Raw genomic sequence first — 16,517 nt, 5'->3', positions numbered from 1 at the left:
GTAGATTTAACACCAAAATAACTGCATGTGTTAATGTGTTCTCTAAATTGGACAATTCAATGGGAAGTTTCTTAACGATGTGTAGATTTACTACAATAATAACTATGTATTAATATGCCCTCTAAATTGGACAGTTCAATAATGCCTATCATTTGCAGAAAGGTAGTGGTTCATCTCATTTATTATGATAAAGCAAGGATTTGTTTCTGTTTGCAATGGCCAGTCTGTTCATGAGGTGACTCCAAAAAGGAATAAAATTCAGCAAGCCACTATACACTGTAGGTATTTCTTGAATTTTAAACAACTAATATTGTGTTATATGAACTCTGTCACAAGGGAATGTTGTATTATTAAATTTATCTGTACGTTCTGCCTTTGAAATTAAAATATGAAATGAAATCTGTTTTTACAGGTGTAGGTGACAGAATGTCCTAATTTTAAAGGAACAGTCTCAGATTGTGGTAGCTCCACATACTCATCACTTTGTTTCTCACATTTATCCAAAAAAAAAAAAAAGAGTTTCACTCATTTTGTAGACAGCTATAGTGCTTATGAAGACAGAGAGTTCCTCACATCTTGCAACCAATGCTTCCATACAAATTATGACCCCCCCCCCACACACACACACGCACGCACGCACGCACGCACACATACACCGCACGCCAGGGACACAATGACGGAAAGCACTAACCTTCCACTTTTAAGCACATCAATGTCAACCTCTCCTTCAGGGCATATACAAAACCCGAAGTCCATGAAAGGTCTTACAGCACAAAGGGGTAATCTAACAGGAAGTCTTTCAGTCGGTCAGGTAGTGGTAAATCCTGAAAATTACTGGTGTTTTGGTTAATCACAATACGACACATGTGCTGCAGACTGGGAGCCATTTTGTGCAGCGGTCGGGAAAGTTTGAGTTGCAGGGTGGTCTCAGAGGCTCCTGGGAGATCTCCGTCCAGGGTCTGCTCTTTAACAGAGTCCACCTCCTCCTTCTGGCTGACTAACCGCTGATAGGCCAAAGCATAGTGCTGTACCAGCTCCACAGCACCTTTAAACTGGCGCAGTCGTGGACGAGCCATGACCACTGAATCAAAGCCAAACTGGCCAGCAGTGTACTCGATGCGCAGGTGAGTAGGACCCAGGCTGGTCTTCACTGACAGAGTGAGAAGATAGCCTGGGTTTGAGCTGTCTCTCAGGAGAAACGTTCCCTCCCCAGAATCAGTCAAAACTTCTCTGGCCTCGGCAGCAGTCACTGGGCCCCAGTACCAACCTGCCACAGGAAGAAAAAGTCATATCAGTTTCAACACCAGGAACCCAGTCAAGCTTTCACACTACACCAGCTTCACCCACAACGAGCTGTTAATCCAGTGGAAGCTGTTCTGACAGCACACTAACCAGACCTTATACATGTTCAAACAAACCCTATGTTTTTACTGCCTAAACTCTTTCATTTACTATGTGTGTCTTCTTTCATGCTTTTCCTGCTTCTTTTTTTTTCTTTCGCACAAGGTTGCCCGCATTGTACTGATACTTTTGTCCCTTTTCTAGGCTATGTAAAGCACACTGGGATGCAGCCCATAGGACAAAAGGTATTAGATTATTATTATTGCTGTTGTAGTTGTTGTTGTTGTCGCTGTTGTTGTTATTAATACTAATAATAATTGAAGAGTAGTAGTGGTAATGGTAGTATTGTTGCTTTCACAATTTACCTTGCCTCATCTCTGAGAGGTAAATCTGTTTCTCTCGGTCATCAATTTAAACATTTCATAGTTAGAACTGCATTCAGAGGTAACTCTCTAGTAATACTGCAATAGTTCACACTACCAGACTAAGCCTAATGTTGTATATGCTGACTGTACTCTGCATTGGAACCTCTCCTCAGATTATGCTGTTCATGCTGTGACCCGCTCTATTGGGATGCAGATTTTCAGAAGTATAGGCCCACATATCATCACACTGACAGTTCAACAACACACTTTATAACTTTTTCAGAAATACGACGAGTGGATGGACCATCCCTCTGAAAACTCGCCATGATTATCTTCATGGCAACATTTCAAATGATTCCATTACTGACAATCTATTAAGATCTGGCACTCACCGGACGCTCTCAGATGGTTCATTGTCCTCTGCAATAATTCCGCGTCTTCGGTTGATTCCTCTCGATGCGACTCCACCACACGGTCCTTAACCCTTACCGCTATAAGGGATTTTTCGGGCTCGCCGCTTGGAAGAATCATATGTGCGACTGGGGCTGCGGTCAGCTTGAGTTCGTCCAGTCTAAAGGCACCCGCGTGTCTCCAGAGACCCGTCCGAGGTGAATGAGGTTCGGTCTCTGTTGATTTAGAGACGCACTGTGTGTGCCCCATGCAAAGTCTAAAAGTGTAGTTTAGTCGAGATTATTGAAAGTAATGTCATGGAGTGTCGTAAGTCTAAACATCTTGATGAAAAAGACATTTGAATGTGCTGTTGGACATGGTGTGCATTTTCAAACGCATGAGCACAAACGCCTGAGATTTCAGGTACAAGTTTTCTTTGAAAACCCCTCCTTTTCCTGAAAGCTTTTGTCATGTCCTCGAGTTCGAGCAATAGCCTAATTGGTATTCAGATAGGCCGATTATCACCACTATCATTTCATCAAACCGAGATTTCCAAACACTCAGAAAACTCTGTAAGTGGGCTGCAAAAGTGTTGTCCTCAATATCTATTTTTACAGTTTCTTACATGGTCAGACACACTGTTCTTGCCGTGGGTACTGTACAGTGTACATGATTTGGCAAAGCCTATCCCAGACCTATCCCTCTGCCTCAGTTCAACATAAAGCCTGTTTAGTTTTCCATATTCCTTGTCTTGTGGGAAATTTGTCTTTAGAGATTTAGACAGATTAGAAATCTAAAATGGATTTCATCAGACTTATGGTGGCCTAAAAGGCAAGGTGAAAAATATTAGAAACAAAGTCCACCCATTTATTTCTGGCTTTTATCTGCATTCTGTTGACCTTTGAAACGTTTCGCAGAGGGTTGCATCAACGGACTGATACTACAGTAGGCTCTCACCTTAGCAAATTCGTTTGATCCTCGAAGTCCCCAAAATGTCTACCGCCCTAACTGTCAGTCTCCAGCTCCTTCGCTCTCTCAATCTATGATAACAAGCTCCTCTACATCTCCAGGTTTGTAATGCTTTTCAATCTAAATCACACACAGTCTGCTGAAGAGTTTATCACCTATGAAACTACCAAAACAAAATATAAGTATCTTGACTATTTTCCTCTTTCTTTTTCCAGATGAAGTGAGCTGGATATTTCAGCTATCCCTATTATAATATCGATAAAATCGTGCAGAGAGAGAGAGAGAGAGAGAGAGGGAGAGAGAGAGAGAAAACAAACACAAAAACAAACAAACGCTTACCAATGCAGTACGGTTGTGGGTGGAGTGCACTTCCTGGCTTCACAGCGCAGGTTGGGAACCACAAACTCGGTTGTCTTCGACCTTTCAAGACAAGGGGCTCTACTTTTTCTTAATTACCAGACACAATGGTTTTCCTCGAGGCACTCGCATTGTTTCGTAGCTTAACTGCTCTTAAAAGCTGATCACGAGCGTGATATCAAAACTTACAGCTTAAATTTCCTCTGTATGCATAAGTCCTTTGCCGGATTAATGAGTCGACAGGACTGCGCTTTACTCTTTTTTTGTCCCGAGAACCGGTGGTCACTGTTAACTCGATTCCTCGGTCTGAGTCAACACTTACGTTTTTTTCTTGGACAATGTTTCCCAGTGCTCGCACAGTGCACAGCTTTCCAGGAACATTCTCAGAAAGGCAGATCACGTGTGTGCGATTTGAGCTGGCTCCGCTCCACCAATCCGCAGCCCAGACGGTGAAGTCACTTAATATTTTTCCAAGTAAAGAATGGAGGCACGCTGCTTCCGTTTTATTTCTCTGTGATAGCCTATAATGTAGAAACTTATACAGCCTATGGGATTAAAATATTCTGCCCGGTATCTAATCTTTGTATAGTCCGATCGTTTTTGTCTGATGGAGACTTTCCAAGAAAACAGTGAGCACAAATACCTTAACCGAAACAGTCTATTGTTTAAAATGAACATGGGAATGAGGAAAGGTGACCACAGTCTAAGGTGAATTAAACACGTTACGAAAAATATTAAGATAACAAAACTCTTTAATAAAGGCGAGGTAACAAAATAACACACTATTGGAAGGAAATTTCTTGCCATGTTAGCCTAATATAGTTGATATCATGCAAACATGGGCCTGGAGGGACCAGAGGCCTAATGCTATTTCACATGCTTTTATGTCTGATTCCAAGAATTGCACACCTGCTGTTTATTTCATCCCGTCAGATAAGCTGATTACAAAAGGTTACCTTTTGTTGGACGTTCGTAAAAATAAATGTAATAAAAAATAAAAAGCACATTACCGCAATTCTTTTAGAAGTTTTTTTTAATGTTGTTTTTGATGATTTAGGGCACATGCGAGGTAGGGTAATTTTGGCAAAGTAAATGGGGCGCAGATTAACAATGTGAGGGTTCCTACATTTTCAGACATGAGTGTTTCTACAAATTGATTTGTGTTAATGTTCAAATTAGGTATGCTGAGTAAATAATAAATGTAAATTATGTTAAACATGGGTCTAAAATAAAGCTCTTATCAGCCAATTACCGTCATGCTTCATATTATGAAACCATTTTAGAAAGAAATCAATTAAAATGTGAAATGCAGATCAATGTCTTAAATCCTTACAGCATAAAGATAATGTAGGCTAGACGTATTGCAAGAATACAGTGTACACTAAAAATTCACCGTTGCCAATGAGCTCTTCAAGACGGGTTCTGCACTCACAAATGCAACACAAATCACGATACTTAACTAAAGCCACGTAGACATTATATGAATGTGATACCATGTTTGTCAAAGTCCAGGATGATTTGATTGTCGTGAATAGTTTGCACATGGCTATATATTATTTGATCGCATAGTATTAATCCACTCATTGTCCACTTAATTAAACAAATTAAAGAAGCTGATTAACTATCTATCAGGCGTAACATGTCTAGACATTCCTCGAAGTTTCCTGGCTTCAGTAAATCACAGATTCTCAATGAGGCGTAGCATAATCGATGTCAGATGGCGGTTAGCAATGAAATCAATTTAGCAACTCGGGCTCGCTGCGCGTACGTATAAAACTGGTTTGACAGTGAATGAACGAAAATTCGGGCAGTTCCGCAACGCATAGCAATAAATTATTATGGAGGGTTCTGAGGAATGCAGCATTGTTACCATTGCTGAAAGAGGTCCAGTGGACTTTATCAGCTCCCAGGAAACTTAGTGAATGAAAATCTGAATGTGTAAATTCCAACGAAGAAATTAACAAGTACTTTTTGAAACAGACTACTCCCTCTATCTATTAAATCTATGCTGATCGCATATCAGCCTTACTCCTCGCGTATCATTCAATTATATAAACAGTTGTTATTTTAAATTATGAATTTGACAGGAGTTTCCTTTTCGGGCTTCTGACTTCTGGTTTTCACTGTTTTTTTTTTTAGTCTGTTTGTAACAGCCCCGAAGATGTTAAGTGGTTTTTGCAGCAGATATCAACCCCAGTAAGCCACTACGCATTAGGAAGTAGTAAAAACGTATGGAACATATTAAGATGACCTTCGGAAAACAGGAAGCATTCCTTAAAACACAAAAAGTAATCAAATGGGGGAGACTGGAGAACCCTCAAACCCCTGTTTATTCCTTGCATGGAGCAACAAGTAGGGTCTTATGGAACGTATCCTTGATAACACATCTTCTGATCATGACAACTCATCATAAGGATTAAAGTCCGCTGTGTATTATTTTGTCTTACAGAAATTCTTAGAAGAAGCCCGCAGATTTTGCTGACTACAACTTAAAATGCGTCTTTCACATTTTCTTTATTTAAAATGAAAAACGATGTATCATAATGTAAAAGACAGATTAACAGTTTACAGTTTACAGTACTCGACAAACACACATCAGTAAACATGTGTACCTATGTCATTTTAAATAAAGATAGACTAGGCTTTGAATTCCCTTTGTTGTGTCATTTTTAATATCATCATCGTGCTCATAATTTTTTAAAGAGTGCAAATTTGTATTCTTCCTTTGGCCTTTAGGTATGCTATAATTCTCATAAACACTAAATATGTTGTCAACGTTTGCTTGCGAACACATAGCTTTTATTTGCAAGTGCAAGGAAGGTTTTTTGGCATTCTGATTGGTCAAGACAGTGTGCAGAGAGTTTTGACCGGTTGTGGACCTAGGTTTGAGTAGGCTTCCTTCGGAGCAGTTTAGATGCAGGCTACAGTGCGAATTGGCATAGAGGCCTACCCGGTTAAAAAGTAAGCTGTCAAAATGACCACTGTTAATTCATTGACCGCTTCGAAGTACAGCTACAGCACTTAGTTCTGTTGAATCAGATTGGTTCATATCTTAGATGTGGGTTTGGTTTGTTACAAAAAATTGGGTTATTACAGGCGGAAGATTATTCTGCCTTGTCTGTGAGTTTGTTAAAGCTGGTGTTGAAGTTGGCGCTCTGAGTGCAAGTCTAGATCCGTTTCAAAAGTAGATCAAGCCAACATTTGATCAAGGATTTACACAGTCCAAACAGTAATAAATAATGTTTTTTTTCTTTTTAAAGAATATATAGGGTTATTATTGACATAGTTAAGGTGTCGAGAAGTTCATAAATTCATTAATAAATAGAACATACAAGCAAACAAACAAACAAAAATCTGAATTATGGGGCGATCCTAGTTAACTTCTTTCATTCTGAAATTTTGATAATGCACAAGGGTACTTCGTAAATAACGTAAACATCGATCAGCAATGTATTCACAAAGAGATTAGTTTTTGTTTTGATGTTTCACAACATATGTTGTTACGCAATTTGCGCAGTGCCTACTGTAATGGCTGCTCTGCTGGAGGAACTCTCTGGGGTGGCAAAATGAAGCGGAGAAGGGCTTGATTGTATAACCGTAAAGCCTTCCACCACGTTTTGTTGGTAGGACTTTTAAAACAAGCGAATCAACATTCCCAAGACAACTGGAATACGCTAGTTTCCTCTCTGAAGCTAAGAGATGATGAAGCTGAAGTCCAACCAAACGCGGACATATGACGGGGACGGTTATAAACAACGAGCAGCTTGCCTGTGCTTCCGCTCGGAGTCTGAAGAGGAGGTGAGTCCGAGGACGTGAAGAGAAGAAGGCCAAGAACATGTAGTGAGATGAAACAGAGCACAGTTATTTTAATTAGAGGTTCACGAAGTGATAACGACTTTATGGTATGGCAAGGACCGTAAAGTATCAGAAGTATCATTGACTGAATGTAAAGAAATGAAAGAAATCCAGATCAGTAGTGAACAGATTAATAGGATGAGAATGAGAAAAGCTACGATGTAGATCATAAATCCACGGTGCTTAATTTCGTTTCGATCCTGTTTTGGCCATTTTACCCCAAAGCGTGAAAAATCATTTGAACCACTGTGCTGAGAAATTGTCACTTGTGCGTACATAGTGTTATCGGTCACACCGTTGGACCAACGGTCGTATAGATACCCTTGGAAAAGAAAAATGATGTGTGCTGTGTTAATTCCTGGCCGATGACTACAAGGCGGCGATATCTTTGAGTCCTTTGTGATAATGGGGTTATTTTTTGGGAATGTAGATGAACTGGAAACTTTTTACTATCTTGGTTTACATTATCAAGCTTAAAAGATTATTTAGAAACATCAAATCAAAGCAGTCTGTTATCTATATGCAATTAATCGGACATGAGACGTATTTTACATTTAGCTGTCTTTAGTTTATGTGAGCAGTATTTCCAAGCTTTCAAGTTTCAAAATTACTGTCGCAATCTCAGAGTCATTGGAGAGAAGTAGACTTTGAGCAGTCAGAGGTAATTACTGACCCTGAACACCCAAGTCACTCACTCACTAAATAAATGAATAAAACTGCACACTAACAACTGTTGTGCTCGAGTCCTAATCAGAACTGTAGTGTTTATGTGGGATGCATACAGATGTGTGAGGCTGGGATGACTGTGTAGTTTGTCTGTGGAGGTCTGAAGTTTCTAGAACCTGTCTGTGTTTTTTGTAAGCAGTAGGGCTACATTGTTAGAAGTTGAGGAGCATGTGTGAGGAGCTGATAATTATTTGTCCGTGTGACCCTGCAGGTGCTGTTAGTGAGCAGTAGCAGATACCCAGATAAGTGGATCGTCCCCGGTGGGGGAATGGAGCCAGAGGAGGAACCGAATGTGGCGGCTGTGCGGGAGGTGTGCGAGGAGGTAAAACAACTCTTTCCTTTTCATTACAAAGCCAAGTCAGCCCTGTATGTATAACATTAAAGCATGCATAACAGTTGCATTGTAATGCGTCGTGACAAATATTTGTGTTTTGCATGCCTAACTAGTTTGCAAGTCAGAAACTGAAGTAGAAAGAAGTTACAGAGTGCTTTCACACTGATACTCCGCTGTCATCACGATCTGTGCAATAAGGAGCATGCTCTCTTCCATCAAAACATTTGCTCTTGATGCACAATGTCCTATAGACTTGTGTCTCCTTTCTCTTGACATATATTTTTGAATTAAATTGTGTAACAGTACCATCACGAATGTTAATAAAGAACCGTGAACTGCTTGTTCATTTTACGTAAACGCTAAATTTGGTATGTAGCTAGTGCTCCTCAGGGATGATGCGATCCATAAGCATTCTGCAATCTGACCATGCACAATAACGACACAAAACAAGCATGTGTATGTCTAGGCAGCAGAATCTGGGTTTGCGGTGTTCTTTTATGCATTAATCGTTCATTTTTGTACGAGGGGACTTAAGCATCTTTCATTTGGTTCACGCTTTTAGACACATTTGTGCCGAACAAGCGACTCAGTTCTGATGGTTTGATTCCAGAGCACAACAAAAAGACAGTTTTTACAGGTTTGTTTCCCCTCCCCCCTCATAATCTATTTAGGCAACTGGACATACAGTGAATAGGCTATGTGAGATGATTCCTGCTCAGCTGGACATTGTTTGCTGTTAATGTGTATGGAGAAAGGTTAGATCATACCAGTTTTAAGGAGTATAAAACATGACTTGATTAGTCTGTCATTTTAGAGAATCTGACTGGTGACAGTTTGACAAACTTCTGAAGTGAACTGTTTCAGTAGCCTCTTATGGATTGTTCCCATCATTATGCGGAACTGCTGGTGTATAATGTAGACATGGACATATAGGACTGAGATTGTGCACTCAACTCATAGTATGGTACATATCATGGTGTTAAGTCCAGAGTATGGTATTTTCAGTTGATCCAGTGTAAGATGGAACAGTGGCACTATAATCCCAAACCACAGTTCAGACTAGTTTTTCACTGTGCTGCAGTGAGCAGGGGTGTAAATTAAGGTAGTAAAATGTCTCAGTGCCCCAGTCTCTTGGGGCATGCTCCTTGGACCCTCTGCCCTCCTGTTATCTGTTAATCTCCTGGCTTTGGGATCCTTTGGTAGATAAAGCAGGATATTACTATGCTAGTAATATCACTTTTCCTCCTTCATTCTTTTTCACATATACAGATGCCAACAGCTAAAAAAAAAAAAAACCCTTTTAACTGTAACTGCGATGTCAGAGACTGTCAAGGTTCAGATGCTGAGTGCATTTGTTCACATGTCCACAGCATACAGTAACACTCACTGCTTTTTTACTTTTCACATCTGCTGAAACTCTGAGAGAAAACAGGAAGTCCAATGGTACATTTCAAACAAGTGACTAATTGTAGTTGGAAGTACTTTGACTAGCAACAGACATGGCTAACTGGATCAGTAATTCCCGCTGCAGCAGTGGATGAGTCTCTGATTTTTAATCATCATGTCTTTTAATCAATGATTTTTATTTATGTGCAGCCAGAAAGAGAGTTACAGACACTCATTTGCTCACAAACATACACAGTCATAACTTAGTATGGATTCTCAGACTTTCCCCCGTGATATTTAAGCAGTGAGAGCAGACAAATGTATGGTTTGTTTGTTTCCAAACTCGTGTGTTGTTAAATCAGTTTGTTACTCTGTACGCAGGTCTTTCTGAGAATCTGTGCACAAAGTCTCTCAGATTCTTCTGTTTTTCCTGTAATTTAGCATGGTTAAGTCTGTTTGTGTTTTCCCTAGGATTTTTGACAATCATACATTTGAATTCACTCTCGCAACCAATTTTCCATGAAGCACAATTAAAAGAATCACTTGAAAGTAGGAGAAGCGGTGTCATCTGAGAGCAGTGTGTTCATTTTACTGGAAAACTTGCCCTCAGAGTGAACACTCTTCTCATTGAGTCTGTGGCATTATTGTTAGGAACAGACACACCGGGTGTTTTGATCCTAGGATAACGCTTAACCAGGCCTATTAACTAATCATGACTATCAAATCAGCTTTTCTTCTACAAGCTTTAAAGGAAGCTCCTCTCAGCTCCGATTTTTAATCAACATAATCTTTTATTCATTCACTCCCAGATTGATCACATTTTCTCAGTGTTCTTTTGTTTGATGGGTTCAGCTGGGTTCATGTCAGTCTCATGGTAGTGTTTAGTGAGATTCACTGAAAACAAACATAATCTATTTCATTCTTTCCATGGGAGTGCTCTAAATTGGATGCCTTTATCTTTTCCCATGGCAGTAGTTTGTGTTGTGCCAGCCTGCTGAGTTGGCCTGTAGATTTTGGATAGAACCAAAAAGAGAATGTTTTGTTACTGGTCCAATTGGGACAGCCTCTGTGACTGGTACATAAGAAGGAATGGTGAATAGGTCTTCTCAGTAGTTTATAAATAGAATGAAACTGTGGTCTCGCTGCACAGCATTGAGCAGAATTCATGTCCTCCTCTCTGCCTAATCTCAGCCAGTCAGCTCCTCGCTGTACCAAGTTGTGCTGGATTAAAATACACAGGAATAGTTTGGACTGGTTGTTGGTGATGCAAATCATAACTCAGTTAGCACAGTAACACAGTAACTCATAGCCTCAGTGACCCTATTGTTGATGCGAAGAAATGGGTTTCTTAACTTCCTTATTTAAACTTTACAGGGATTGTTGCTAATTCTTGTCTCACAATCACCCCCCCCCCCCTCCCCCTGCAGGCTGGCGTCAAAGGAACATTAGGGCGACTGGTTGGGATATTTGAGGTGAGTTTTATTTTTCCCCTTCTGTTCAAATGAAAGGGCTGTTGTTTCAGTATGGTCTGAGACTGAGGGACACAGTATAAGCCATGTGTTGAATGCCCTCACTGGCATTTCCTCATGCTGCATTGTCAGCTCAGTCAGCTTACGTCACATTCTCAAAAAGTATAAATGAAACTGTTCTCCTATTCCTCAGAACAGAGACAGAAAACACAGAACGTATGTGTACGTCCTTATTGTAACCGAAGTCCTGGAGGACTGGGAGGATTCTGTCAATATAGGTAATCCACATTTTATGATTTCTTAAGAATTTCTTGCAGTTTCCAACTGAGCATCTTTACAGATGTAGAGAAAGGTCAATTGCAGTTGTGGGACCACTAGTTAGATTACATACAACAGTTTTATGACAGTAATGAGTATAAGAATATAATTCTTTGTAATCAGTATCAACATAATACGGATAATAGAGCAATAACTCATATTGGATATTGCAGAAATACATTAAAACTATTAAAGTATATTAACAGTTCAGGAAATGACATAGGAATAATGTAGGCTGTAATAATACAGCAGTTATCACAGACAAAATTATGGAGTAGTTACTCACTCAGCTAATAATATTAATGCAATGATTTATTAGGGTCCTTTTTGGGAATGGGGATCTGTAAAATGAGGTGAAGTTAGCTTATATTTGTGTCTGTGAGACAGCCCTTTAGATGTAGCTGATTCAGCTATACTCCGCTACTCACAGCAATTTAAAACCAGAACACTTTTAGCTTTTTTCCTCTGACTTTCCTCTTCCTTATGTGTGTGTGTGTGTGTGTGTGTCTACAGGAAGGAAAAGAGAGTGGTTTAAAACAGATGATGCACGGAGAGTCCTGCAGTGCCACAAACCTGTTCAGGCGTCATATTTTGAGGCACTGCAACAAGAATGTCTGACCAGCAACGGCACATCATTGGTGGCCACGTATAACATTTCCCAGAGTTCTCTCTCCGGGGTCAGATAACTAACACTAGCTCCCACAGAAACATCTGGAACCTTGACCCTTTTTCATACCCTACCTAGCACCTGCCACTCCTACAACCACCAACCACAACTGTGACTCTTAGAGACATCAGCACAGAAACAGTACCAGTGACTGAAGATGTTTGCCTTGATAGTTTTCTGGAGTCCGACTGATGGTACTGACTGAAATAGCGCTGGACCTGGAAGACAAAGAACACTTTCTTAACAGAATGATTTGTTCTTTTTCTTTTTTTCTATTGTTGTTTTGCATGAAAAGTCCTCTCCAGGTGGTGAGTGTGAGGGCTGCCGAATGCAGTCACGTTTTGCTGTCGTCTCGTAAAGTGACTATCCTTAAATGAAGTTTTGAAGAAGGATGTGTTTTTCTCTCCCTGTGTTCACCCCCTCTGCCATACGATTACGGTGTTGATGTATAAGAGTGAATGGACACTTGGGGAGCTGTCTGGTTTGCATGAGCACGGGTATTTAAATGTCTTACACGAATGGACAGTCTTATATTTAATGTCATGTAACTGAGAAGAATGTAGAATTGTGGTACATATAACTTTCTTTTTTTAAAAATAATTGAAATCTAAAAATGATTACACCAGAACTGCTTGAAGATTTGGAGGAACAAGTGACGAGCTATGCTGACATAACATTGTGTAGACTTCTCTGCCGATAAGTGTGACTATCAGCAGATTTTTTATTTCTTTTTTCTTTAGTGGTGAAGGTAATCTGTTGTGTCAGGTGCAATGCTGTAATGTAACATTTCAGGCCAGGCCCTATTCAATTTTGAAGCTTAATCCTCAGATTACAAGGAAATGATATAGACCAAATTACACTGTCCACAAACACTGAAACCAGTGTTCATCAAAATGAATCATTATGGCCTTTCCCCAGTTTGGTACCTAACCACATCTGTAGTCTTTCACCTGTCCTCTTGGCATCTGTAATAGATGTCAAAGACTAGATGTCGCTGGTCTGGTAGTCTAAATTAGTCTAAGTCTGGTAGTCTGTTGTTAGTCTAATAACTGAATACTGCCATCTGGTGGTTATTTTGGGAAACATGCCACATTACTTAAACTCATTGAACCATTTCAAATCTGGCCGAGTAGTGTCAGGAAGGGAGAAGGAGGGGAATTGGTAGGGACTTAAACACGTTATGTGAAAAATACCAGTACTCACTTTAACATTCAGATGCCTGGCATCACCCAAAAGTAGCAATGACAGAAACTGTCCTGGTTTACAGTTGGACTTTTTTTGTATTTAGAGACTTTAAAAAATATGAAAATAAAGCAGTCAGATTACTCTAGAACACCCGTTGCCAAAAGCAGGCGTTATCCTCTGTGTAAAAGAGCAAGGAGGAAATACGTGTAGGACAGTTGAGACTTCCGTGGAGGTCGTTTATCTATCTAGGTAAGTTATTTTAGAGAATGAAGCCCTCCCTGGTCCTGTGAACTGAACTGCCTGCACTGACAGTCTGTGCCCATATTTCAGTGTTTCACAGATGCTGACGGTCACGCACAATCTGTGGATTCTGAATTCATACTCTGTTTTGTTGTTCTTACAGAGCCTGTTATTGCTCATTCAAACAGTGTTTTGCAAAACTTTATTTATTGACATATTTGTGGTTTTATTGTGATGAATCTGTGCATTCATCTCTCTCACACACTATGGAATTAACATGGAGGTGTGTGAGTTGAAGCAAGTTGACGTGAACGTGTGTGTGTGTGTGAGAGAGAGAGAGAGAGAGAGTGTGAGAAAGAATGTGTGTGTGTGTGTGTGTGTGTGTGTGTGTGTGTGTGAGAGTGGCTGAGGTATGTCTACAGATGTAATGCCAAGGTAACTCACACCTGCATTGTTGGGGTTCTCTCCCATGGCACATTGTTTTTTTTGGGGGGGGGGGGGGGGTGGCAGTTTTTACATGGTGTCTGCTATCTTGATTAATTGAGATTAATATGGAATGTTTACACTGTGACTGTAGTCCCTCTCCAATCATACACTGGACATATTCTGTAGACCTCATCTGTTTTTGATATTTTAATTTGAAAGGCACTTTCTTGAAGATGTAAACTATTTTATCTGTTAGGATTTATTATTTTTAAATTTGACATTATAATTCAGATATGTAATGTATCTCTCCAGACAGGTTGAAGGAACAGCTTGGATATCTGTTTTTGGTATTATTTTGATGGGACACTACCCTGGTATTTCACCAATATTACTTTGTTAATTTCAGTAAGCTGCTGTGATGGAAAGCACATTTGACACTGTAGCATTTTTAATTGTACTAATGATAAAAAGACCAATTCAAACGATTGTCAGAGTAAGTGGAATTTTCGGTCTTCCCTTGCAGGGGAATGAAGACGTGTGCTCAAATCGAGTCCTCTGGCATTACAACAGCATATGGTTGTAGATAATGAACTATATCCATAAACAAATAAACAGGTTGTGGTGAATGTAAGTATCAACAATCAAAAATTAAGTTCTGTCGACGAATCCCAAGGGGATAGTTGCAAATGTAGCGTTTTATCGCTGCACGTGCTTTCAGTCTGTGTCCTAAACTCAGACTAGTGGTAGGAAACACTATTACCGTGAAGACCAGTGTAGAATTTTGAGGTGCGCAGACATCATAATCTGTATCTGTATCTGTTCAACCAACGAAATTAACTGTCTCTGTATTCGGATAGTAGGTTTTTACCGGTCACGTTAAATCGGGCAAATGTTGTATTTTCTAACCTGATATTCATTGGCAATGCGATTTTTGTGCCTTCAAAGCATCAACATGATTTAATATTGGCATATAATTAATTATGAAATATATTTCCACATCCTTATACTGTACTTTTCATCTCTCTCTCTTAATGTTTATTTTTAACTAAACTAAGTTTTATGAAGTGACTGACCCCACCCCCTTAGCACCCTTTAACTGGGGGACATTGAACAATCTGAAACTGGAAAAAAATGTTTTATAAATTGAAAGATTCTGATAATCTGATAATCTAAAAACAGGTTCTAAGCGTCATTGTGATGTATACGTTGTGGGGGTAATCCACCTGCCGCACCAGGCTGTTGTCTCACTAGGTCCTGCACCTGACTCGATGGGGGCGACTACAGAATATCGCGATCACTTTTCAATAATGTGTCGTAAATGAAACAACTAGTTCGTGAAATCAAAAACCCATGTTGCATACTGAATGAGCATTTTTATCTTGTGGCCATCCACAATGATATGAATCGGTCTGAAGAAGCATGGCTGACGTACAGACATGTCAATCTATTTTGTACATTATAACGGAGAGCTTAACTGTGTTCGCACTGCAGAACATTTACTTACTTATTTATTTACTGACGATTTATTGGACTGAGTCTTCATGTTTTTCATTCGTTTCCCGATTTCCACTGTGAACTGAACTATATGCTTCAGTGGCGCGTATGTGCTAAGGAGCAATCACAAAAGAGGACATTTCCGTGCCTAAATGTGGTTACGATCATTTCATTGCTTCGGTGTTTTTCTCATTAAATCCATGACCTCTGAACTGCCCTATCACTGAAACGTTTCGCAAACTGTCCACCGAATTCTTTCATAGTATATTGGATTAAACTGGTCTGTGAAAATAAGAACGCCTCACTTTTCCAGTGTATGTGCATTTTTATTATCACAAAGGATAATTAAAAAAAACAACTGACTATACATTTAAAGCCAGACAGTCTGATAACTAACCCTGTATATAACAATAAAACTATCAGATCAGCAATTAGAATGCCCCCCCCCCTCTTGAGTGACCGCACTAATTTCACTAATTTTCTCATCAAAATCATCAACTTGTGTACTAGATCCCTCACCTACACATTTCTTCAAACAGATACTACCAGAAGCAATCGAACCTCTTCTAAAAATAAGCAGGTCTTCCCATAACACTGGCTATGTACCTAAATCCTGTATACTAGCAGTTCTCTGATTTAAAAAACCTAACCTCGACTCCTGTTTGCTGTCCAACTATATGCCAATATCAAACCTCCTCTTTATCTCCAAAATCCTAGAACAGGCTGTAGCACAGCAGTTACGCTCATACTTACATAGGAATAACATTCATGAAATGTATCAGTCAGGATTTAGGCCTCATCATGGCACAGAGACAGCACTAGTTTAAGTGGTAAATGACCTACTACTGGCCTCTGATCAGGGTTGTGTCTCTTTGCTTGTGTTGCTTGACCTTAGGACAGCTTTTGACACTGACTGATTATACTGATTGATTATACTATTCTCCTTGATAGACTAGAAAGTCTTATTGGAGTTAAGGGAACAACCCTCTCCTGGC

The 16,517-nt window shown here is 39.8% G+C and overlaps 2 protein-coding genes across 2 annotated transcripts; one reads left to right on the top strand and one right to left on the bottom strand.

Moving 5' to 3' along the window:
• Positions 1 to 656: 656 nt before the first annotated feature.
• On the bottom strand, positions 657 to 3,141 carry LOC115808166 (suppressor of cytokine signaling 2-like). The gene is made up of 3 exons (XM_030769450.1): positions 3,054 to 3,141; positions 2,099 to 2,373; positions 657 to 1,267 (listed from the first exon to the last, which is right to left on the bottom strand). The coding sequence occupies exons 2-3, from the start codon at positions 2,364 to 2,366 to the stop codon at positions 765 to 767; spliced, it is 771 nt and encodes a 256-aa protein (XP_030625310.1). The 5' UTR covers positions 2,367 to 2,373; positions 3,054 to 3,141; the 3' UTR covers positions 657 to 764.
• Positions 3,142 to 6,948: 3,807 nt separating this feature from the next.
• Positions 6,949 to 13,933, top strand: nudt3a (nudix (nucleoside diphosphate linked moiety X)-type motif 3a). Its single transcript, XM_030768519.1, has 5 exons — positions 6,949 to 7,220; positions 8,215 to 8,325; positions 11,151 to 11,195; positions 11,386 to 11,470; positions 12,024 to 13,933. Exons 1-5 carry the CDS (start codon positions 7,122 to 7,124, stop codon positions 12,194 to 12,196), a joined length of 513 nt encoding a protein of 170 aa, XP_030624379.1. The 5' UTR covers positions 6,949 to 7,121; the 3' UTR covers positions 12,197 to 13,933.
• The last annotated feature ends 2,584 nt before the right edge of the window (positions 13,934 to 16,517 follow it).

Source organism: Chanos chanos, chromosome 3, assembly GCF_902362185.1.
Source record: "Chanos chanos chromosome 3, fChaCha1.1, whole genome shotgun sequence".
Taxonomy (NCBI): Eukaryota; Metazoa; Chordata; class Actinopteri; order Gonorynchiformes; family Chanidae; genus Chanos; species Chanos chanos.
Note: the sequence above shows the minus strand (reverse complement) of the source record. Positions and strands in the feature narration are given on the sequence as shown.